This window comes from Schistocerca piceifrons, chromosome 6, assembly GCF_021461385.2.
Source record: "Schistocerca piceifrons isolate TAMUIC-IGC-003096 chromosome 6, iqSchPice1.1, whole genome shotgun sequence".
Taxonomy (NCBI): Eukaryota; Metazoa; Arthropoda; class Insecta; order Orthoptera; family Acrididae; genus Schistocerca; species Schistocerca piceifrons.
Genome location: NC_060143.1, coordinates 592,913,313 through 592,937,311, shown reverse-complemented (window position 1 = coordinate 592,937,311; position 23,999 = coordinate 592,913,313). Strand labels below are relative to the sequence as shown.

At 46.2% G+C, this 23,999-nt stretch overlaps 1 protein-coding gene across 1 annotated transcript in view; it reads left to right on the top strand.

Annotated features, from left to right (window-relative positions):
• The window catches only part of LOC124803478 (cadherin-related tumor suppressor), a 491,307-nt gene that overhangs the window by 59,307 nt on the left and 408,001 nt on the right, over positions 1–23,999 (top strand). The window contains exon 3 of the mRNA XM_047264670.1: positions 5,004–5,237. Within this exon, the coding sequence (XP_047120626.1) occupies positions 5,004–5,237 (234 nt within the window). The remainder of the gene's footprint in view (positions 1–5,003; positions 5,238–23,999) is intronic.

The window sequence follows — 23,999 nt, the reverse complement described above, 5'->3', positions numbered from 1 at the left end:
CCTGAGTGTTAAAACCGTTCACAATAACCAGTTTCTGGAATAACCGATTTTTGCTTTTTTATTCCTATTATTCCCTTGATAAACGTAGAAATGGAAGAAAGATTGAAATATTTTGATTCCCTCGGTTTCAAGGTACACAGAATCAAAATATTAAATGAAACAGTCCGTTCGGCGTTCGCTGCTTTTCTCTAAAAGCGGTAAATTGCTGAGCGCTACAAAAAATCTCCAGTATTCTCCTACTATTTGAGCATTGAAATAGTCAATGCTGAAGTGTGAAAACTGAGGTTGACGAGCTATATTTTTGATGTTAATTAGCTAATTTTCAAAAGTTACAAGCAGATAAAAGCACAAATGTAGACACAAGCAATAGATCAGCTAATTTCCATTTTTATTGTGAATTGTGAATGAATTCTAAAGTTTTTTTCTCCTTGTGTGATGTCGCAAGTTTGTTGTGGCTCACCCCGTTCTTAATTTCTTAAAGCAAATGAGACCTCTTACTTGATTGAAAGCGCACATCGTAATGTATTGCCACACTAGGGATGCTGCCATTCTTTAATACAACTAATGTCCGACACGAACAGCGAGAAATTACCGTACATACCGGGTGGCGTCTGGTCTCGCACACTGCATGTACGTGCGTAACATTCAACAGACCGCGCCACACCGTAAAAATGGAAATGCCGTGTGGCTAGCGCCTCCAGTCGGGTGAATCGTTCGCCTGGTGCAGGTCATTCGAGTTGACGCCACTTCGGCGACTTGCGCGACGATGGGGATGAAATGATAAGGACAACACAACACCCAGTCCCTGAGCGGAGAAAATCTCCGACCCAGCCGTGAATCGAACCCGTGCCGTTAGGTATGACCTCCGTCGCGTTGACCACTCCGCTACCAGAGGTGGACGCGACATGGTAACATGTACATCATTGTCTCAGGAAATCTGAATCAATTGTTCCGTCGTGTGTTTCTTGCTCGTTCCTGTCGCTATTGTTATTAAAAAATGGTTCAAATGGCTCTAAGCACTATGCGACTCAACTTCTGAGGTCATCAGTCGCCTAGAACTTAGAACCAATTAAACCTAACTAACCTAAGGACATCACACACATCCATGTCCGAGGCAGGATTCGAACCTGCGACCGCAGCGGTAGCCCGGTTCCAGACTGTAGCGCCTAGAACCGCACGGCCACTCCGGCCGGCTATTGTTATTAAAATACCACTGATCGCTTTTCCCATTTTCTATAATAACACAGTATACGGTCTATCAAAAAGAATCATCCGATTTGGCATTCCCATATTTCTGAAACTAATAAACAAATACAGTGAATTTTGTTTTTTCTGTCATACATTTTCGTAGTTTTTCAATATGGCCACGTTGAGATGCACGGCCTATGTCAATGCGGTAAACAAGTTGTTCCCACACTGCAGCGAGCGTGTCTTGAGTTACAGCTTCTCTTCTACAGCTGCTGTTACGCGGTGTCACAGTTCATTCAGTGTTGTTGCTAACGGAGGCCCAAAAACAAAACCTTTTATAAACCCCCACAGACACTAACCACATATAGTCTGGTCCAGTGACGTTGGAGGCCAGTAACATCAGGCTGAATCACTCGGTCCAGTGCGACCGGTCCGTCGTTCAGTAATCCTTTGATTTAAAAATTCCCGCACTTCCAGTGGCCAGTGTGGCGGTGTCCCATCCTGTATTTAAATGAAGTTTCAGTCTCAGCAGTAATATTTGGCTGACGGAACTGAGATTAGTGAAAGCTTACACGTTATGCCATTCTTGCCCCAAACCGTGGTTAATTATGTACAAACAACAAAATTCTACAAGAACAATTCTTTCTCTCGTCAGACAAGTTACGCATATTATTATTGTTGTTATTATTGGCAGTGGCTGCTGTTGTATGAAATTGTTCAAATCGCGATTGTTTTGCAGCACATGCTATTTCACGCTTGAATGCAAAAATGCGTGAACAAGCAAAATGTGTACCCACGAGCCGCCACTGGTTTTAACAGAAAACCTGTACATTGATGTTCAAGAGACATGCAGCCTATGTCCGAGAGAATTTTTGCTAGAGCATTGTGTAGAAATTTGAAGTACAGTGTGTATCAAAAACAATCATCCAGTTTGGCACATCCATATTTCTGAAACTAATAAACAAATTCAGTGAATTTTATTTTTCGAGAACGGGAAACTCAAAAAGTTTTCTTTTTTCATACTTTTTCATAGGTGTACAATATGGCCCCCTTGAAATGCACGGCATATGTGTATGAGGTATTGAAATTGTTCCCGTTCGGCAGCGACCATGTCTCGAGTTACAGCTTCCACAGTTCTTGTTATGCGATGTCTCTGTTCATTCACTGTTACTGGTAACGGAGGCTCATAAACAGAGTCATTTACAAACCCCCTAAAGAAATAATGGCATACAGTCAGGTCCGGTGATCTTGGAGGCCAGTATCGTAATGCTGAATCACACGGTGCAGTGTGACCGGTCCACCGTTCAGTAATCCTTTGATTTAAAAATTCCCGCACTTCCAGAGGCCAGTGTGGCGGTGTCCCATACTGTTTGTAAATGAAGTTTTTCGACTCAGTCTCCAGCAGTGGGTAAAAAAAGTTCTCAAGCATATCGATATATGTAACAGTGTTCTCGGCGTTTTCCCGTGGAACAGCACAAAACACATTAACTTTTGGAGAGTCCAGTTCATTTTCTACAACTTCATGTGATTGTTCCGTACCCCATATTCTCACATTATGATGGTTCACCTTTCCATTTAAATGGAATGTTGCCTCGTCACTAAGCATGGAAGAAAACAGTCATCCTCCATCTTGCCAAGAACGAAATTAGAGAACTCCACGCGTTGTTGTTTGTCACCTGCACGAAGAGCTTGGAGTAGCTGAATTTTGTATGGTTTCGTGTGTAAGTCGAAGCAACAAACGGCAGACGGACATCGGGGGCATGTTGAGCTGTCGAGCTGCACGGCGAACGTATTTCTGTGAAACTGTGGTGGGTGCGTTCGACGTGTGTGTCACACACTCGGGGACGGCCCGGCGATTTGTCTTTACACAAACAACCTGTTTCTCCGAATCGTTCATGCCATCGCCTAATGCTCTGTGCTGTAAGAGGATCCACACCATACGTAGCACGAAAGTCACGCTGAACAGTTATTACTGACTCGCACTGCGCAAAACGTAGAACACAAAATGCTTTCTGTTGTCCCGACACAATTTTTACCTGAACTGAAGCGCGCGCTACCTAGCGGCAACTTATGAAACTCGAGAGTCTGCTCTTTCCAACTGAACGTTGTCCACGCACATATCTCAAATAACATGATAGTTTCGATTTTTTAAAAGCGGATACTTCTTTTCGATACAAACTGCCTGTTGTCTTCTGTCTCGGGTTCCTCGGCCGACGTTGGTCTGATGATTTTAGTGACATTTCGCCAGCACGAGTGGCTGGCATTGTCAAACATTCACCACTTATTGCTGGTGGTTAACTGGAGCCGAGCTCGCGACCGCAGATTATATGTACCTGTTGCATGTAAGGTCCGCCATTTATGAAAACACCGTTTTTTCCAAGTTCCCAAACATGTTTCAGCACCTCTGTGCCATCATCAGTGCGTTTCTGTTTTATTTAATCCGTAATGCGAAAGTTTTTAGTAAATGATTAGAAAATTATGAGGATATATGGTTCAAACAACAATTCGTTTCTTTTTGTTAGTACCTTCACAATCGGTTTGTATGGTTTTTCAGGACCACTTGTGCATTATTTGTTACAGGTAGCTTGTCATCTGCAACCAGACGATGTTGGGAGTTAACCTATAATTTTATGCTCTAAACGTAATTTAGTTTGCCGCGATATTTCGCGCCTATATTCATTTTTACTTACGTTTTTGCTTGGCAAGCCCTTTTTTTCTCAGCATCATGGTGAGGTGTTATGAAGTACACGTAAACATAACACGTATTTTCACAAAATAAGGTCGTAAGAGCACTTCGCACTTCACCAAAATACACTTACATGCACCTGGCGCGCCAACGTCCAAAGGCTTCTCCGCGGTCATTTCCGGTGCGGTTCTCTTGCTACCTACGACGGTCGTTCGCTGCAACACGGGAAACCAGGACCTGTTTACGTTAATGCTTTTTTCTTTCTGGTTGAAGCTATTCCCATGTTTTTGTATTTCTATAGCTTCTTTGGGAAAGTGGGCGTGATAGCGCTCCTCTACAGCCAGAACTTCCGTGTCGGCGGATTTTACAACGTGGTCGGTGTCAGTCAGTGCGTGCTCTGCCACGGCCGATTTCTCCACCTGCCGCAACCTGCAACGTCGCTTGTGCTCTTTGATCCTGGTGTCGAATGATCGTTCAGTCATTCCGACATAAACTTTTCCTCATGTGCACAGTATGCGGTATATTCCCGATATTGCAAGTGGATCCCTTTTCTCCTTTGGCGATCTAAATTACTCTCTGATCTTTGTCGGTTTGAAAACAGGCTTTACGCCGTGTTTGCGGAATACTCGGCCGATTCTGTTCGTCTTTCTGGGAATGTAGGGTAGAAAGGCCGTACCCGACATTTCTTTTTCTGTTTTGTCACTTCGCCGTGTGTTTGGCTCTGTCACACTTGTAATATAACATAATTTTTGATACACGCTGTATTTCACAGCTATGGAAATTTTACGAACAAAAATCACTCCTTTTTTTAAAAAATATGTATCTAAAAACCAAAAATTTCAACACTGTTGCTACGGCTAAATGATATTTCAGTTTCTTATCTGGTAGTTGCTAAAAATAAAGAAACCTTGTCATAACCGAGAGCAAACAAATAGCGGAAAATAGCGGTTATTGAGAACTATAATACCGATACCGGTTGTAACCGGTCTGTTTTTCCCATCGCTGCTAATAGTTGAGATGAAAGGGTAAGAAAGTGAGGTGGCCGTAGGGCAGCGTGTGCGGCATCCGCTTTCCCCTTACCCAGTTTGGAGGAGGTGGGAGACTGATTGTCGCTGGGTGTGTGGGCCAGGTGACGGACACGAACGACAACCCGCCCGTCTTCCCCGAGGCGGCCTACTCGTTCGACATGCCGGAGAACGCGGCACGGGGCGCGCGCGTCGGCGAGGTGTGCGCCAGAGACCTCGACCAGGGCGTCAACGGCCACATCAGCTACAGCGTCGTCTCCGACTGGGCCAACGACGTCTTCTCGCTGCACCCGCAGACCGGCGTCTTCACGCTCACCGCCCGGCTCGACTACGAGGAGGTGAGTGCGAGCCGGCCGCCGCCGCTGCTGCGCGCCACCCCGCAGCCCGTCCCCACTTCCCCAACACTGCACCCGACCTCGCTGGAAAAACCCAGTCCTGTAAGCCCTCCCTTCCTCCTCGGTCGCAGCTCGTGCTCTTTTCACCTTCACCAGTCACATTCCGTCCTGGGATGGTGAGGGGAGGGGAGGGTGCTGCGCTAGGAGATGTTAAGTAAAAACCAAAATTTAACGCCTGGAGTGCAGATCGGCGATTGGTGTCTCGTTCCTCGTGCAACAGTGGTTGTCCCCAATTACCCGATCGACTCCTCATCAAACACCTACTCAACTGCTCCTCTTTCCCTACGTGGGATACTTCCCGCAAGCGAAGACGAACTCTGTGAGGTGGATTTGTGGACAAGCAGCACACTTCTTGTTTGCTGATGGCGAGAAAAGTATCCTAGGCTTTTGGCAGTTCCTTAATGAACGCCATTGTGCAGTTCTCCGCAATCGAGAATACAGGCAATTTTTCTCCAGTTTCCCCTGCAGTGTCTTCCTTGACCCTCCGACGAGCTGGGGTGTTCCTGTAATGAAGAGTTGATCCCTGCCCCTTCCACACTTAGAACCGATGTATTCACACTTGCAGTCGGAATGTCCTTCTCGGAAACACTTTACGCCGATACTCTCAATTAGTGTGACGTCGCACTGCGCCCTCCTCCTCGTGTGGCGCCGCTTCCCTGATATTCTCGGCAGTATTAATGACAAAAATAAATAAATGAATAACAGTAAATACAAAAGAACGAAAAGGAAAATAAATAAATAACCGATGTTCGTTGTACCTTTACTCCACGTTCCCTACGCTTTCCTTGGTTCCTGGAGGGTGGGCCACGCCTCGGGTCGCGATCCCTGCCCACTTTGCTCCCACCCCTCCGTTTGGGTGCCGGGAAAGTTCCTTTCAAAGAAAAACAGTTGTTTGCGTTCGCGATTCGTGTAAAAAAAAATTAAAAAAATTGGCTAGCGTTGCTTCCTTCCCGGTTGGGGATTTTCTTTGCCCGGGAACTGGGTGCTTGTGTTGGACTCATCATTTCATCGTCATTCGTGACGGCGGCTAGATTGGACTGTGTAAAGACTGGATAATTGTACGGGCTCTGATAACAGCGCAGTTGAGCGCCCCACAAACCAAACAGCATCCTCCTTCCTCTCTCTTGATATTCTTCCCTCCTCCCCCCCTCCCTCGTCCTCTCTCCACCTCCTTCGTTATGTGTCAGAATCCATGTAACTTGTCTGTACAACGAAAAACCACTCAAAACTTGCGAATTTTAATTTTTTTGCTTTTTAACTCGATGACTAGTTTCGGGCCGAGAGCACTTTTCAGGTCACCGTAACATGATCAAAAATAGTATTTCCGAAGATGTGAAAACCGTGTCAAAAATGTTCAACGAACAGTTAAATGCATGAAGATAACGTATTACTGTAGCCTGCTCGGACATCTCTGAAACGCTAGCGCGTATGCAACAGTTGTTGCATACCACATTGTAATCTGTATGTACGTTTTTGACGCGGTTTCCACGTCTCCAGAAATAAAATTTTTGACCATGATACGATCATTTGAAAATAGGTCTCGGGCCGAAACTGGACAACAAATCAATAAAAAAAGTAAAATTCGCATCTTTGGACTGGCTTTTCGTTGTACTAATTAACAGAAGCCGCTGACCCACAGGTGTTCCAGCATGCTGCAAGTTCGCATGTGACTCGGATACGCACGTGTTTCGCTCTTCAGTGTGTGCTGCACACGTACTGTGCAACTGTCGGTGTGGGGATTTCTCAAAACACGTTCTCTCGCAAACGACTCGCAATAGAATTCTGCAACAAACATCGCCGACGTTCTAATTCATCCTGAATTTAAATTGTTAATGTCAATAAGCATTGTTCCGTCTAAAAAAGAGTGTTTCCGAAAAATACCCTTTCTAAACATTGTTAAAATCTGTTGATTGCCTAACAGTTTTTGGAAATTTATGGTAAGTTCCTGTGGGACCAAACTGCTAATGTCATCGGTCCCTAGACTTGCACACTACTTAAACTAATTTAAACTAACGTGCGCTAAGTACAACGTACACACCCACGCATTTTGGCTAACAATAGGAGCCCGTCAGTACCAATCCAGTCTGTCAAAATCGCATATCTATAGTAGTTCCCATTCCGCAATACTGGCGGAGCGGGCTTTAGGTGATTCACCCGGTACACTTCACGTAAATGTAGCGTATTTTTTCGTTCGCATTTTCGTTTTCACGCAATTCAGTGTTCAAGACGTACCCCATGAGCTACGTGACGTACAATGACACAGTTCTGCGGACACATCCAGTGCTACCTGTGGACACTGCATACGAAATGTGTTGCGGAAGTATGTAGTAGTGAAGAAGTAATAAATTAAAACGCCGCGTATGACATGGCAGTTTCCTAACCAACTCTCTTGTTATGACGTCATCTCTTGAACTATGTGCCGCGCTATTATATAATTTCGCAAGTGCCTTCAACGGTATAAATGAATACTGTCTGCAAAATTTGTTGCTAACAGACGTATTAATAAAGAAGTGATAAACTGAAAGGCCTCCCCGATGCGGCTGTTTTAGTACACGGACAGCCAGAGTGTAATTACCGATAAACTCTTTCTACTGTCATCATTCTGTGAGTGATGTGAGTGAGAAAATTTCTCTGAGCGGTTTGAAATTTTGTGTAAAGTTATTTGCAAGTAACTAAATGTTCTCATTGTCGAATGCTGGATAAATATAATCAAGCTTTTTTTTTCACGTCCACACCTTTGAGATGTAGGTGGTTTTTATCGCTACAGAGGTTCTGCACAGACAGTTAGTGATATGTGTACCGTGCTCGGTTCAAGTCCATCCAGTAGTTTAGGAGTAGGTCTGAAATACATTTATACGTACAGTACAGACATAGATACACTTTTATAATATGTATCGATGTACGGATTCTTCAGTCAGAGACACGGATATACAGATTGACAATCGAATCAATAAGATGAATAATTAGACTGGGAAAAAACAACTTCTCCGGATCGTATTTGAGTCTAACTACTCAACATCCGGGGCATTCAGGGTAGCACGGATGATGTCGTCCTCTGCGTGGGATGTAGGGTACGGAAGGTTTCTGAAACGTGTCGCACGTTTTGTGGTTTACTGCAGTCCTGCAGTACGAGTCACCGACGTTAAAGGCCCATTTCTCCGTACTGTCCTCGGATATTCACATTCCGGGTCGCGATCTGCGGCAGCCAGCTTTCACTACGTGCAGTGGCTCGCCGCTGTGCCTTCTCCACTGACACGGGCAGCGTCGGCCCCGGCTGGCCGCTCGGCCCTCCGCACTCTGCGGAGCCTCCTGGGGGAGGGAGGCTGGCGGCAACCAGCAGTTTCACTCACCGCCGTGTAAGTCCGTCGGCAAACCCGTGGGCCACACGCGCCGTCGCTGGAGGAAGTGACCTGTGCTCGGAGAACCCGGCAGCTGCCAACAGCCAGCCACGACTTACGTCGACTGTCTTCGTGTGACATTAATTACCACTGAGGGTTTAGTTTCTAGATTCAGTGATATACTTAGTTATTCACAAGTTATCGAGAAGCGTACTATTTTGCAAGAAAATGTGCGCAGTACGACGAAGAGGTATTTGTGGACTAAACAGCATCTCGTCACCTACAACGTAATTACGGCTTGTGTTAAAGAAACGGCACGGAAAGAACTGTTGGCTAATATTTCCAGTCTCAGTCAAACGGCTGTAAACAAAGGTCAGCCTTGCCACAATAGGATGTATCACTAACAAATCATTATAGATAGCTTTAAAAAGCCGGCAAATTACAAATCATCCATGGCTTTTATACACATCCAAAGTAGGCCGAAATTACGCAAATTATTTATTGCTGTAGAACAAAAAATTAATTTCCCTCGGCTGAAGGATGTTTTGCGCGAAACACTGCGTGAAATGGGAGTTATGTGGAAGTGATTTGTAAGTAAAAAAATAACTTATGTAATTGACTGCCGCTGCAAAAGCTTGATACAAGTAAGGAGATTCAGAGAGCAAAGCAGAAAGTTCTTTTATATCGACGAAATCTGTGTGAGAAACAACGTTACTCACAGAAAATGATGGCCGGGTCCTGGTATTGACGGCATCATCGACAATGTTAGTCGAGACAACAGAGTTATTTTGGTGAATATTAAAGCCAATGCTCTGTTTTTACACAACGTACAGTTAATTTATAAGGCGGATTGTGCAACAGCTTTTTGACAACTGACACTGCACTAAATATTCGATATGGGTAATACTGTCTTTTTCAGACATAACAACTTTATATCGGAACTCTTCCCTTTGGACCGTGTTTGCATGTCATCTGCAACAATGTGAGCGGCTGCTAGTAAACAAATACTAAAAGGTAAACTTACGTACGTCAGCGTTATACCCGTGGGATTTGGCTAGTGTTGTGGAATACAGTTATGATGTGTATTCGGCTCGCGACACACGTGAACAGGAAGATGTCGTAATGTTCTGGATCATAAATAAGTGCGAAATTTTTGTATTGCTGTGTGTAGAATCAGCTACATGCATCCAACGAACGTGAGTGCACGAATAACTGAGTAACAGCCCAGTACACACCAAAACTGTATTCCAGAACACTATCCCAACTACAAGTGTATAACGCTGACATTCGTAAGTTCACCTTTTAGTATTTGTTTACTAGCAGCCGCTCACATAGTTGCAGATGACATGATATACGCTGAGAAAACAACGGCGGCAGAAGAAGCACAGAAAATATGCCGCAAACAGCGACAGTAATTCTTCAAAGCATGCCATAACATACATAACATACAATAAATAAGATAGTATCCATAAGAAACTGTATTTCAAAAAACGAAGAGTAAAAATGAAATGATGTGTTACTGTGTTCGTGTAAATATGCTATTTTCTTAGATTTAAAGAGCCCAGTGAGGATGGTGATGATTGTCGCCGAAACTAGTTCGGGGAACAAGTAAGTAAAAAAAAAAGAAGTTGTTTTGCTTCTAGGCGGACTCACAATGATGAAAAACTCGCTCGATTCGCACTAATATACAGCACGAGAAGTTACAAATTGCCCGTTACTTTTTGAACACTTCTCATATAGTAAGAATTGTCGAGTTTGATTGCAGCCCTTCAAAGCAAATGTATACATCTTGACGGAAATACAATGTAACATGGAGTTTTAGCCATCGGTTTAGGAGGACATAGTAGATGGACTTGCATTGAGATGTCGTCGGTTTCTGTTTTATAGATACTGCAGTTACATGAATTCTGAGGTACGGCTTCCGTTCCCTCGTTAATGCAACTTGCCCTACAATGTTGTGTTTCTGAAGAAAGTAATCGTTTTCCGCGTATTTGTTCACTGCGTCATTACAAACACAGAGAGCGTGCCGCTGCAGGGCAGGTGCGACGTTGTGGAGCCTGCGGTGCTGGTGTGCGGCTCGCTAGAGGCTGCCGGTTCGCGTTGTCCTCACAGCAGTTCTGTCAAGCATTACTCCCAGCTACTGTGGAAGCGTGACAGTGCCGATATTCAGTAAGAACATTTCATCACTACTGATTCAGTTGGAATGTCGCCTGGACATTGCCTGGAACACTGAGCAGCTGAGTGGCCGTGTGAGCACAACGAGGAGCAGCTGGAGGCGCCACTCACTCACTCGTGGGGAGTGTAGACCAGCAGAGCAGCCGGGGGAGGCGGCCTCTGCTCACTTACCACCCTACCTTCAACCACACTGAATTTAAAGCGATGGTACAGTTTTTGATCGAGGCCTGCCTCTACCTTTCAGAACATATCCTAACACAAAAGTTCTACAAGTGGCCGTGTAGTAAATATGGCTGCATTCACTGTTCTGCCGGTTTACTTTCTCCCCAGACGACCGAGCGAGGTGGCGAAGTGGTCAGCACACTGGACTCGCATTCGGGAGGACAACGGTTCGAGCCCGCAACCGGCCATGCCGATGTAGGTTTGCCTTGATTTCCCTAAATCGCTTCAGGCAAATGCCGGGACGGCTCCTTTGAAAGGGCTCGTCAGATTTCCTTCCCTAATGCGATGAGGCCGATGACCTCGCTATTTGGTCCCTGTCCCCCCAAATTAAACGAACAACCAACCGACCGCCCGGTGCAAGTCTTTTTATTTCATGCCACTTGGGCGACTTGCGTCTCGGTGATGATGACTGACTGGTGTTGCGGGCAACACAAGGCCAAGTGCTGGGAATCGAACCTGGCCTCCCTGCGCGGCAGTCACCAGCGCCGATCACTCTGCTCGGTTAACAGCCGCCACTGGCGCCAGTATGAAGTATTGCCCTCGCCAGTAGAAATGCCTGACAGATGTAGACTTTTCCACCCAATCCGGCTCACAGCTCACCCCTTGCTGCTAGTCGGAGAATGTGGTACACGAGCGATGGAGCACAGGCACGTTATTCATCTAATGTAATGGTTTTAACGCGCCAACAGTTGCAAGATACGTACCTTGGCCGCTCGCTTCTCTGGTCTTTTCTTTCTGAGGTCAGCTCGTAAGTGTCGCATACAGCGGTCTCGTCGATGTGGGTGAAGACCTGGAGTAGCGATACCTGCTGTCAACATTTGCTACATGATCCGCGGAATGTTTCGAAGAATACGTAAGTTACTTTGGAGACGAGTGCCGTATTCATCGAAATGTGAAGACGACACGTGTAACACCTCCTTTAGCACGTAGGCATGAACAGTAAACTGTGACTTTTAACTCGCTGAGCTAGTACTGCATTTCTTGTCAAGTGAAGGCCGTGGATAAAATTTGAGCCCAACTACACGATGAATTAATCGATGAGTATACCCTTCAAATACAGCTGAAGTAATCCGTAGCCACACATTAGCGGTTACCCCGCAGACATCTTACTTGAAAATCCGCGTTCACTGCAATGTTTTGCTTCGATGGGCTTATAGCTTCATCCGTATCAGTTTCCGCTGTTAAATGTGACGCGCCCTGCATGGAAGCATTCCGCCCAACAAACCGCAGTGAACCCAGCAGATATGACGCCAATACGGTGCACCATCGCCTCCGGTCTTGATAACAGCTTCACTTCTCATCACTTAAGATCACCTAATTACGGGGACGCTGAATGCACGATTGAACCGCTGTTCCAGGCATATCCTGTGTCATTAAGATCGGCTCCTTTAGTGGTCCAGTCGACGAGCGGTGCGGCACCTGCGTGCTCGACGGCTTTTCTCAGCTTACCAGGCTTGAAAGTGTAGGCCTACTCACAACGGAGCTGCGCAATACAGGGCAACGCTCGGTCACCGAGCACGTTGAACCGTGGCCGCGATGTCCTGAACCTTGCCTGCTCAGAACTTTCGTAATTCAGCTGACGCGTTCGAGTCCGTATAAATTTCGGCCTGACCAGTTAACTTAAATTATATATTCCACATCAAAAGATAATTTTGCATATACTTTGAAGCGCCAAAGAAACTTTTATAGGCATGCGTATTCAGATGCAGAGTTATGTAAACAGGAAGAAAACGGTGCTACGGTCGGCGACTCCTATATAAGACAAGTCTCTGGCGTAATTGTCACATCGGTTACTGCTGCTACATTGCCAGGTTATCAAGATTTATGTGAGTTTGAACTTGGTGTTATAGTCGGCGCACGAGCTTTGGGACATCATCTCCGAGGTAGAGATGAAGTGGGGAATTTCCCATACGACCATCTCACGAGTCTGCAGTTGCGGCGGCCGGGAAAAGATCCTGCAAGAACACGACAAACGACGAGTGAAGAGAACTGTTCAGCGTGACAGAAGTGCAACCCTTCCGCGAATTGCTGCGTATTTCAAATATGGGGCATCAGCAAGTATCATCGTGCGAACCATTCAACGAAACGTCATCGACATGGGCTGTAGCAGCCGAAGGGCCACTCGTTTGCCCTCGATGACGGCACAACACACAGCTTTACGCCTCGGCTGGGCCCGTCAACACCGACATTGGACTGTTGATGACTGGAAACACGTTGCCTGGAAGAGTCTCGTTTCAAATTGTATCGAGTGGATGGACGTATACGGCTATGGAGACAACGTCATGAATCCATGGACCCTGCATGTCAGCTGAGGACTGTTCAAAGTTGGTGGAGGCTCTGTTATGGTGTGGGGCGTGTGCAGTTGGAGTGATATGGGGACCCCTGATACGTGTAGATACGACTCTGACAAGTGACACGTACATAAGCATCCTTTCTGGTCACCTGCATCCATTCATGACCACTATGCATTCCCACGGACTTGGGCAGTTCCAGCAGACGAATGCGACACCCCAGATGTGCAGAATTGCTACAGAGTGGCTCTGGGAACACTCTGCTGAGTTTAAACACTTCCGCTGTCCACCAAACTCTCCAGACATATACATTATTGAGCATATCTGGGATACAATTGCACAGGCTTCCGCGGCCAGAGTCAGTTCTGGGTTCAACACAACAAATCCGCAGTGACAGAACATCCACAAGACCGCAGAAAAGAAATAAAATTCAGCGAAGCCTGTGTGTTGGCCAAGCAGCCAATTATGGTGAAACGCAAAATCAGAGAGGCCATGGAACTTGAACAACCTAACAACATGAACTGAGGCGATGGACTAAGGCTTGCCTCATCTAGGCTCCCAGCAGTCAGAACCCAACAGACCGGATTGTCAACACGAGGCACGAGCACTACCGGCGAGTGGCTGACCACCAGTCACGGCACACAACACAAGAGCCAGTGGACGACAGAGGTCACTTTCTCCCTCCACCGCAATAACCTATTAAAATAAAGTTCCCTCTCCCTCTTCCATAAGTGACCAGTGAAACTAACTACCTTTTAAAAATTATGACATAATGCCATGCGCAGTGAACACTAACAACAACAAAATGGTTCAAATGGCTCTGAGCATTATGGGACTCAACTGCTGTGGTCATTAGTCCCCTGGAACTTATAACTACTTAAACCTAACTAACCTAAGGACATCACACACATCCATGCCCGAGGCAGGATTCGAACCTGCGACCGTAGCAGTCGCACGGTTCCGGACTGCGCGCCTAGAACCGCGAGACCACCGCGGCCGGCCACTAACAACAAATATAAAGGTCACTGCATGGCTAGAACGCAGCATTAGACCCAGAAGAAGGACGCTGCAGTCGTGGCCGAAACGTCGGTTATTCTCCAGCACCAGTAGTTTTTTACATTATGACGCGGTACCAAACCCAGCAAACTTTTATGTCGACATACCTGGGATGTCTTGCAACGTGCTGTTCGGAAGAGCACCTCGTATTACTCTTACGGGTTTATGGACAGGCCTGCAGCATCCAGCACTACGTGAGACATTAGTGGAGTCCATGCGACGTAGTGTTGAGGCGCTTTTGCGTGCTCGTGGGGGCCCTACACGATATTAGGCAGGTTAACCACTCGAGGTTTGTGTTAGTTCTTTATAAAGTTACAAAAAAAAAAAAAAAACCATCGTAAACGTGGGTACGAAGCCAAGCCGAGGACCTGCAACCGTGGACAACAAATGACTGGATTTGGGAATCTAGGTCATTAGTGGGGGCTGGCCTCAGTGCCGGTGGAAGTGTGGAGTGAGCATGGGGTGTGCAGCAGGTGGCGCGCGGCTGCCTGCCGTCCGCCCCCGGGCTCTGCTTGCTGCGGCCGTCGCCGGTCCGGCGGGGCCGCGACGCAAAAAACGTGCCGCGCCTCACGGAGCACAAAGGCCGCTCTGCCTGGCCGCCTGCCTGCCAGCTTGCCTGCCGCAGCTCCGGCGACCGCGTCATAAATTGACGGCCGCGCTTTTTGCTGCCGCACCGCCGCGTGGCCCACTCACTGCTCACCACCCCCCACTCACTACTCACTGCTCACTACTCGCGCCATGCTCTACCTCGCAGTCAAATGTCGTCGCGCGGGACGTGAAAGATGTGCACGTGAGGCTGGTTGTCGCGAGTGTAAGTAATATCCCTACCAATTCATTAATTCAGATTACGAACGAATTCTCGGCCGAGAGCCAGCAGAGTGCCTGTCCTGACGACGGAAGCGGTAAGCCAATATTTGATACCGGTAGCGCTCGTGCAACGCGAAACGTCGGCTTACGTGACTGGCTCCTCGCGCTGTAGGATAGTGTGTTTGTGAGGACGGGAAATTCCACGATAGCCAAATACGCACGGCGTCGCGCACCGACTGCGTGAATGACCACACCGTGCTCAGGTTGGTCGACCCTCTAGCAGGGCAGTGTGCAGGTCGAGCTGTTCAGGACCCGCCTGCGGTGTTGCGGAGAGGACGGTGCGGGTGACGAGCACATGACGCAGGTGTCAGTCTGATCTGGGCGCAGTTTCCTTCGCCAGCCTCGGCCGAAGTGGTACCAGTGTCGGATGAAGACAATGTCGACTTAATTCGTCGCAGACAGGAACTAGTAAGTAGGGAAGTGTGCCAGGGGTACTTCCGAGAAATGCACACACGTCGGAAAGTAAATGCTTCTACCCAAGGTTATCAAATAATAAGGTTGGGCAGTAAGCGCTCTGCTCTGCCATTGGTTGGCCTAGTGACGTCAGCGTGGAAGCAAGCGCTCACTAGCAGACGACACGGCATGCGCGTTTACGTCAAGTTTTTGGCGGAAGATTTTGTTTATACCAGAAATGAGATGTCTAAACTGCTTTTCTGCTGCTAAAATATTACAGTTAAAACTGATGAGTTACGTTCTTTCGCAGCTTATGCCTCACACATCGGTAAAATGTCAGATCACAACCACACTGAACACACTTGAAATTCGAAGCCTCGGCTCAAATAAATCAGAAACTATTCATTTAATCGCATTGAAATGAATTTACTTAAGAGCTCGAAGTTGCACACACTTGTTTGTAAGAACAGCATTCCTTCTTTCGAAAGCCGCTATAGTATTCATCAAAGTAACTTTATCTGTGTCTCAAAAAAAAAAAAAAAAAAAAAAAAAAACTGTCGTCTGTACATGTGCTCTTATTATGATGTTTCTTATTTGGTGACAGCTTTTCCAGAGTTTCCAGAGATTTCTTATGTAGTCCTCGTTTCTTATACCGTTTGGTTCTGTCTTCTGTTGCGGGTGACACATTGACAGTCGCACTACTGCACGGCAAATTGCGCCAAGGAACTGTATCTGGCTTGAGCATTCTTTTTCGGGGCAAATTAAGCAATTCAGACTGTAAATCCCTTAAGTAATCTGTTTCTGCGAAATGGCGAGAACATATTCTTGCATGCGCAACATTTACACTGTCTTTCCCTCAACATTTCGACAACCATAGTTTTTGTAATGTTTCATTACGCGGGAAACTGTGATACATTACGTCAGTTCCCTTTGTGCTCCAGTTGTAGGAAAAACAGCCCGTTACAGCACAGCCTGGCATTGTAAAAATTAATTTTCTCACTCACTTGTAGATTCTCCAATAAGAATTTCACAGGACGAACCATAAACTATAGAGAAGGCGAACACAATGTTGATTCCGCTGTCCACTATCGCTAACTATTTCAGTTCCGAATCAAATATCAATTACAGCAAAAACCGTTAACACTCCCGAATTTCGAATGTTTCCGCTGTTGAATGAGTACCTCAGAAGAAAGAACTCAGTCAAAATACTCCTTGAAACACAAAACAACACAAGAAAAACAATCACACACAATTCTAACTGTGTACTGTTTGGCACAGCTGCTTCCACCGTGACGTCATGCGCACAACTGAGAAAACACGTTGCTTTCTGCGCATAGCTTTCTGCGCCCCCCTGGCTTCTACCCTGTTTCCTGAGTAGCCCTGCCGCGTTCCGCAGCCCGCACAGTTGGAGCTCGGGGAATCGGCGGGCGTGCCACCGCTAGCTAAGCTCGCCGAATTTCACCGTTCGAGGTGAGGTCTTGCGTTGCTCGTCAATCTGACCTTCTCACTCCCTCTCAGGACATGACAGGGTCGAGATTTGTGACGTCACAGTGTGGAATTACACGTTCCAAACGATTCCAGGGAGTCATAGGCAGAATCGGGCGTGTCAGGAAAAACCCTTCGACCTTATACTAATGAGGTAGTCATAAGTCCTTAACGTGCAACGCAGACATGATTTCGTTATGACGACCGCGATAGTCACCCGCCCTGTAGCGCGAAAATACTAAAATCAATTACGGTGTCACTCAAACTCTTACAAGTAAACCACACGGCATATGCAAGATTTTCAAGCAGAGGTGTTTGTTCTACGAGCGTTTCTATGAATCGTAAAATACATAAAGACGGTAAAATAATCGGTAGTGCTCGAGTCTGGCGATTGCTGGTTCGAGTCTCTTTTGGGTCATTACTTTTTACATTTTTTCTTTGTTCAGTTCGAATACATTTGTCATTTAGGTATAAAATTCAACAAAAATATCCTAATTAACAGACGTTAGTGCCATTTTTATAAAAAAATGCGTCTTCTTATTGCTAATTATATATTGTACACAAAATTCAGTTTTTAACTACCAATATTGTATAAAAACTGTTGCTAAAGGTTGTGAAATTTAAAGAAAGATTATAAATTAATTTTCGTTTTCCATCTTTATGTATTTACACTTCACAGAAATGCTCGTATAACATCCACCTCTGTTTAAAAGTTTACCACAGCCGGGAATCGAACCCGAGCTGTCCTCATGGCAGGCGATCATTCTGCCACAGAGCCACGTAGCCCGTCGAACAAAAATTAACTTTTTTCGTATATGACTTCTCTAATTCACATGCCGTAAATGTAAAAAATATACAAAAATTCCACTGCTTTGCGGTCTTCTTGTTAATTATAAATGTTGAACCTAACGGGACAAGTGTGGGAAAATAGAGGTTTTGAGCGGGACATACTAAAATCGTAAATAACATCCACAAAATCACAAAAATACTAAAATATACAAAACAAAACAACTGCGAAAGACCATACAACGGTCGTTATCAAAGACGAAAGTAACATAAAATTAGCGCGAATCAACAGTAACTGGTATAAAAATATCACTTGGTTGAAAAGCCCGATACCAGGACACAGAGGGAAACCAATACCAATACGGAAAGCAAAACTGCAATACCAATACATTTCCGTAAAAATCCCGACAATTAACAAAACATGGTACCAAATACATATAGACCGATTAGCGATACAGAAACACAAAAACTTATACCAATAAGTATAGACAAAAATCGCGACAATTGATGAAACATGGTAACGAAAACATTGCTGGAGCTTTAGTGCCAAATTCGAAAGCCTAATACCAATGCGGGGAGCCAGAAACGGATACCACTACAGAAAGTGAAAAGGTGTTACCAATACAGACACCAAAATTTCGCGACAGTTAAGAAATACGTGTAGCACCCCTAGACCCAACAAAAGGACGCTAAGGCAACGTCATTATAACAAATTGTACCGCCATATCTCATACCAAGTACCAGCCGGGCGAGCTATTTTAGAAGCGAAAAAGTGCTGCTGACGGACCACAAGAAAGTGGAATATGTTCCTCCTTAAAAAACTCTGACAGAGAAGTGAGGCATCACGTGTCTCTATCCTCATTCCGACGTCCTTACAGAAAATTTTGGCATGTGAACGTATTCGCGCTCTTTTAACACAGAATACTGTAAATCCTTTTACCCGGTCCCCCTCTGTTCCGCTCAGGGGGCCCGCAACTCTTTTGTGATGCTGCAGACCCTACTTGGATGTAGTACATGACTTAGGACCTTAGTTTTCCATTTCAGTTCCAGAGCTTTCTGCATATTTTCAATAATGAATAAGTTACATGGTCTCAATTGTTGTGTTTGATCTGAGACAGCTTTTCCAATTTTTTCAGAAGTACGGATCATGCCCAGTGTGGTGTCTGTTCCACCTTTGTACCTTTCCACCTGAGCAACCTTCTTTTCCACTGTGGTAGTACACCCTAAACCCAGCACAGCAGCCGTCCTGTTGTGGGGGGGGGGGGGGGGTCGTCAGTTACCTGCATGGCAGCGGTAAGTACCGTGGCCACGCAGGCGTTGCACTGTTGACGCCTGAAAAGTTCCTCATGCATGCCGAGGAGTGTGTGCCCTTCGTGACTGGGGCACGGAGCTCCGAACAACGGGTTACTGACCGGGTGGCCATTGCTGCGGCTGGCTGGTGACCGTGGAGAGTACCTCTGTTACCAATGGCTGGCATCATAGTCGGTGACTTTCATATAGAGCAGATAAAGTTTTCTCCCACTGGTGGTCATACAGCCACAAGAGTCTCTTTAGAAGGAAAGAATTTGTTCAACATGGAGGGATACAAACCCAAAATGTTTTCTTCTCTGGTCCTGTGGGAGGAACGTAGGGCTATATCACAAGCAGGGAAATACTCCCCAAATATGTGATTTGCACAAGAACGTAGGGCGATTCGTTTTTGGTCACAAAGCCTGTACTCTTCGTAGAGACTATACATGACAAGTCTGGGGCAGTTACAGCCATCTCCAAAATGAAGAAAGGCTCAGTTCTGATGAAACAGCATGCCCTGGCCAATCACAGGCGTTGCTCGCTTCTGACAAACTGGATCATATTCGAGTGATAATCACTCCCCAAAATAGTTTAAACGTGGTTCAATGTATCATTTTCCTTTGTGACCACCTCTTGCAGTCTGACGATAAGCTTTCCACCAATTTGGAGCAACAGGGCATACACTTTGTTTGTCGTGTCCATAAGAATCCAGAGGACAGTAGGGCTGGTAGTGGGGTCTTCACCTTGGCCTTTGAGAGCGATTCATTGCCTGTGGGATACTGATGTGACATGAAATCATATATCCCCCCCTCTTTGCGGTGCTTCAAATGAATGCAATTCAGACACGTGTATTTGCACTGTGATGCCAGCCTAGTATGTATAGATGTGGATGACCGTTGGATGCGAACATTCATTGTGCTCCTCCCTCACCCCACCTGTGGAAAGCACCATTCTCCCTGCTCACCAGGCTGCACTGTCTTTCAGAAAGAGAAAAAAATACAGGAATATAAGACTCTGGACAGACTGACATACCAAGAGGACAAGAAAAAATATGAGCATCTGCATGCTGCATTCATGACAATGTCACACAGTACATCTATGACGACGTCACCCTCTCTGACTACATTACTCTCATCCCCATTACGCATCCTACAGTGAGTCCTCCAGCATGCCTACCTCCCTCCTCCCTTCCCTGGTGGTTGATGCAGTTCGTCCTGCTGCTTCCCCCACACCCACTTTGGGAAGACCAGTGTCTCCCCACCCACTGCAGACATTGATCTGCGTCCCCTAGCTGGAGATGAATCACCCTCGTCCTCCTTTTTATGCCAGGAACGGGTCCTTCGGGACACTCCGAGATTTTTGCCGGTCTGCATAGGGCTTCAAAATCTTCTTCACTCCCTAAAAAAAAAATTTGTGAGTAATCCAAAATCACTAAGAAGAAGAAAGACAAAAAGATATTTTCCAAGCAAGTTGAAAGAAGTTCCAGTGGCCCCAATACCACTGGATCTCACATATTCTGTTTCTGTGGCCATGGCAGCAATCCTGGTGGCCCTGAGGCTCCAGATCATAACACACAATTTTTCTCAGATCCTGTGTGTTGATAACATCATCTCTCAACTGGTGACATCAGGTGACCCCAGGACATATCCTTCCTCCTTGGTCCCTTCACGCCCTCACCGAATACCAACAGCACGATCGTTCAGTGCAGTTGTAGTTTTTCCACTACTTGGCTGAGCTACAACATCTCTTAAGTTCCCCCTCTGGTTCCTGCATTGCCCTGCAGGAAACTTTGTTTTCAGCAACTGAGACCTCTGCTATTCTTGGCTACTGAGGTTATTTTAAGAATTGTGCTGATTATGATAGGGTGTTGGATGAAGTTTCCACATACGTTCTGGACTCTGTATACAGCGAACTTGTGCCTCTTGATACAACTTTGGAGACTGTTTAGGTAAGGACATTTCAGGATTTTAGCACCTGTAATTTTTACGGTGATGGTGGAGTGTCTCAGAACATATTGTCTGCATTGGTTTCCTAATCTTGGGTGACTTCAGTGCCCATAATCGTTTGTGTGGTAAAACCACAGTCACTAGCTATGATAAAGACATCCCCTAGAGATGGACAGCTATCGCCTAGTTAGTCTCATAAATGTTCTCTGTAAGTTGCTCAAACACATGGTTAGCCAGCGGCTGTGTTGGCTCCTTGACTCTCGGACCCTTCTGGCTCCATCCCAGGGTGATATTCGGATGTCGTTCCACTGCTGATAATTTAGTTTGCTTGCAGTCTGCCGTTCAAACAGCTTTTATCTGATGGCAACACCTTATTGCTGTCTTCTTCGACCTACAAAAGGCTTATGACATGTCGCTACATCCTCGGTATCTTACTTGAATGGGTTCTCTAGGACCCACGACTGGTTTTTGTCCATACGTTCTTTTGGCACCACATTTTTCGAGTTCGAGTTGGTGCTTCCAACACTACCCCCCATATGTTAGAGAATGGGATCTGGTAGGGCTCTGTATTAAGTGGGCATTAATGGTCTAACCGCAGCTGTAGGTCTTCGTTATTATGCTCCATGTATGCCGACGATTTTTGCTTTTAGTATGACTCCTCTAGTGTGGGTACTGCTGAACGCTGACTGCAGGGCGCCGTTAGAGAGGAGCAGTCACTGATCCTTTCCCATGGCATTCACTTCTCAGCCGCCAAGGCTCACGTTGTGCCTTTCTCTCCCCATTGTACTGTTCATCCACATTCAGTACTTTACCCTGACGACCAATCATTCAGTGCGGTGGAGACTTACCACTGTTTGGGACTGATCTTCGCTACCCAGCGGATGCGCAACGTCCTTCTGCAGTTTGCAAAGTCCTGATCCTGTGCCTTGTTGATTATGGGATTCTGGTATAAGGTTCGGTATCGCCCTCAGCATTTCGGTCACTGGACCCGAGACACCACGTGAGATCTGACTTGCAACAGGAATCTTTGAAACTAGCCCAATGAACAGCCTCTCGCCAAGGCAGCTACCCAGTTACGTTGTACATATTTTGCAGCTCTCCTAAGTATCCAAACCAGCGTGTCCTTTTCACCAGTAGGGAGATCTCTCTCCTAGAACAGAGACCCAGAACTGCGGTCACAATTGCATTCCGTCGCAATGTCTCCTCTCTGAACTCCAACTCCTCCTCTCCCCCCCCCCTCTCCCCCCCCCCCCCCAACTGTTGCCTTTTGTCAGGGAGCAATCGCGTATGCCTCCGTGTGCAACATGACCACTGATTTGTCTTTGGACCGAAAGATACAGTTGACCCTATGGCACTTTCGCCATCTGTTCCTGGCTGTCTCCTCGATGCATTTCCGGGTTTGGAAATGGAATTCACTGGTAGCTGAATGGCCGGTGGCCAAACCAGTTCTGCATACACACATGCAATGTGCAGTGAACTACACTCACTGCCAGATGGATGCGGCGACTTCTCTGCTGAAAAGGTGACCATCAAATAAGCTCTCAGCCATACACGTTCGTGCACCAGTAAGATGCTTCTGATGTGCAGCAACCCCTGAGAGCAGCTGGCAATGGGTCTCCAAGTCCACTTTTGATACCAATTTGATATCAAATTAATCATGCAAGCTAATTAATTGACGGATGAATTACTCACCCTCCACCCCACCCCACATCCTGGGTTTCCCCCAACTGGCATGTCGGCCCCTCAGGGAACTCCCGGCCCCCTCCCCTCATGATGTAATCCAATTTAGCAGCTCACAAAAAGTGGTGGGAAATTCAAATTTGTTGATGTGAATATCAAAATTTTTGTGTTCGCTTAGAGTTTCGGAGACCAACTGACACAGTTCATAGCACCAACACCATAGGGCGCTGTTGGCTCTCTCCCACTCCCTTCTCCCCTCCCCCATCTGAAAATTGGCGGGAAAAGGACTCAATCTATGCTGGTATGCCGGACAGACCTGAAGTAACTCTTTATTATGTTGTACACAGTGCGGAATATTGATTATTTAAACAATTTCAGTTGTCATTGATCGAGCACTAGATTAGCGCCATCCAGTTTCGTTAGGCGCAGCTATATGTCGAGTGGGTATTTTCGCTACGAGTCTAGCACTAGAGAGTTGCTCCAGGACGGTCTAGCCGATAGACCTGTATGGAAAGTAGTGATAGGACGGCGTGCTATGACTGAAGCACAAGTGAACAGCGACTGCCGCCAGGAGCATGAGGATGGGTAATAATATTAGAACGGTAACACGCTGTGCCCCTGTGTAGGTTCCGTCAAAACATTTCGCTGCAGCGCAGAAACTCCTGATCAACAGCTCCTCACTTTCGAACTCTCTCTTGAAGTAAAGTGTACAGCTCGTGGTGTCGCGATTGCGTTCTCGGTTCCCTAGCACGGGGTCCCGGGTTCGATTCCCGGCGGCGTCAGGGACTTTCACCTGCTTCGAGATGTTTGGGTGTTTGTGTTTTCCTCGTCATTTCATCATCATTCATGAAAGTGGCGAGTTTGGACTGAGCAAAGGTTGGGAATTTGTACCGGCGATAACCCTGCAGTTGAGCGCCCCACAGACCAAACATCATCATCATCATAAGGTAAACATATGCCTCGTCACATATGAAGAGCCTCAAGGTAACGGCACAGAGAACTTGTAAATATCTGGTTTATACTATGTGTCACTTCAAACTTTCGATAATATAGCTGATTTTATTACGATGACATCTCGCCCTATGTAGGTTCCATCAGAAGCTCTCACTGCAACGTAAAAACGCCTGATTCATTCTCCAATTCTTAGATCACATCAGTGATACTCTCACCATCGCA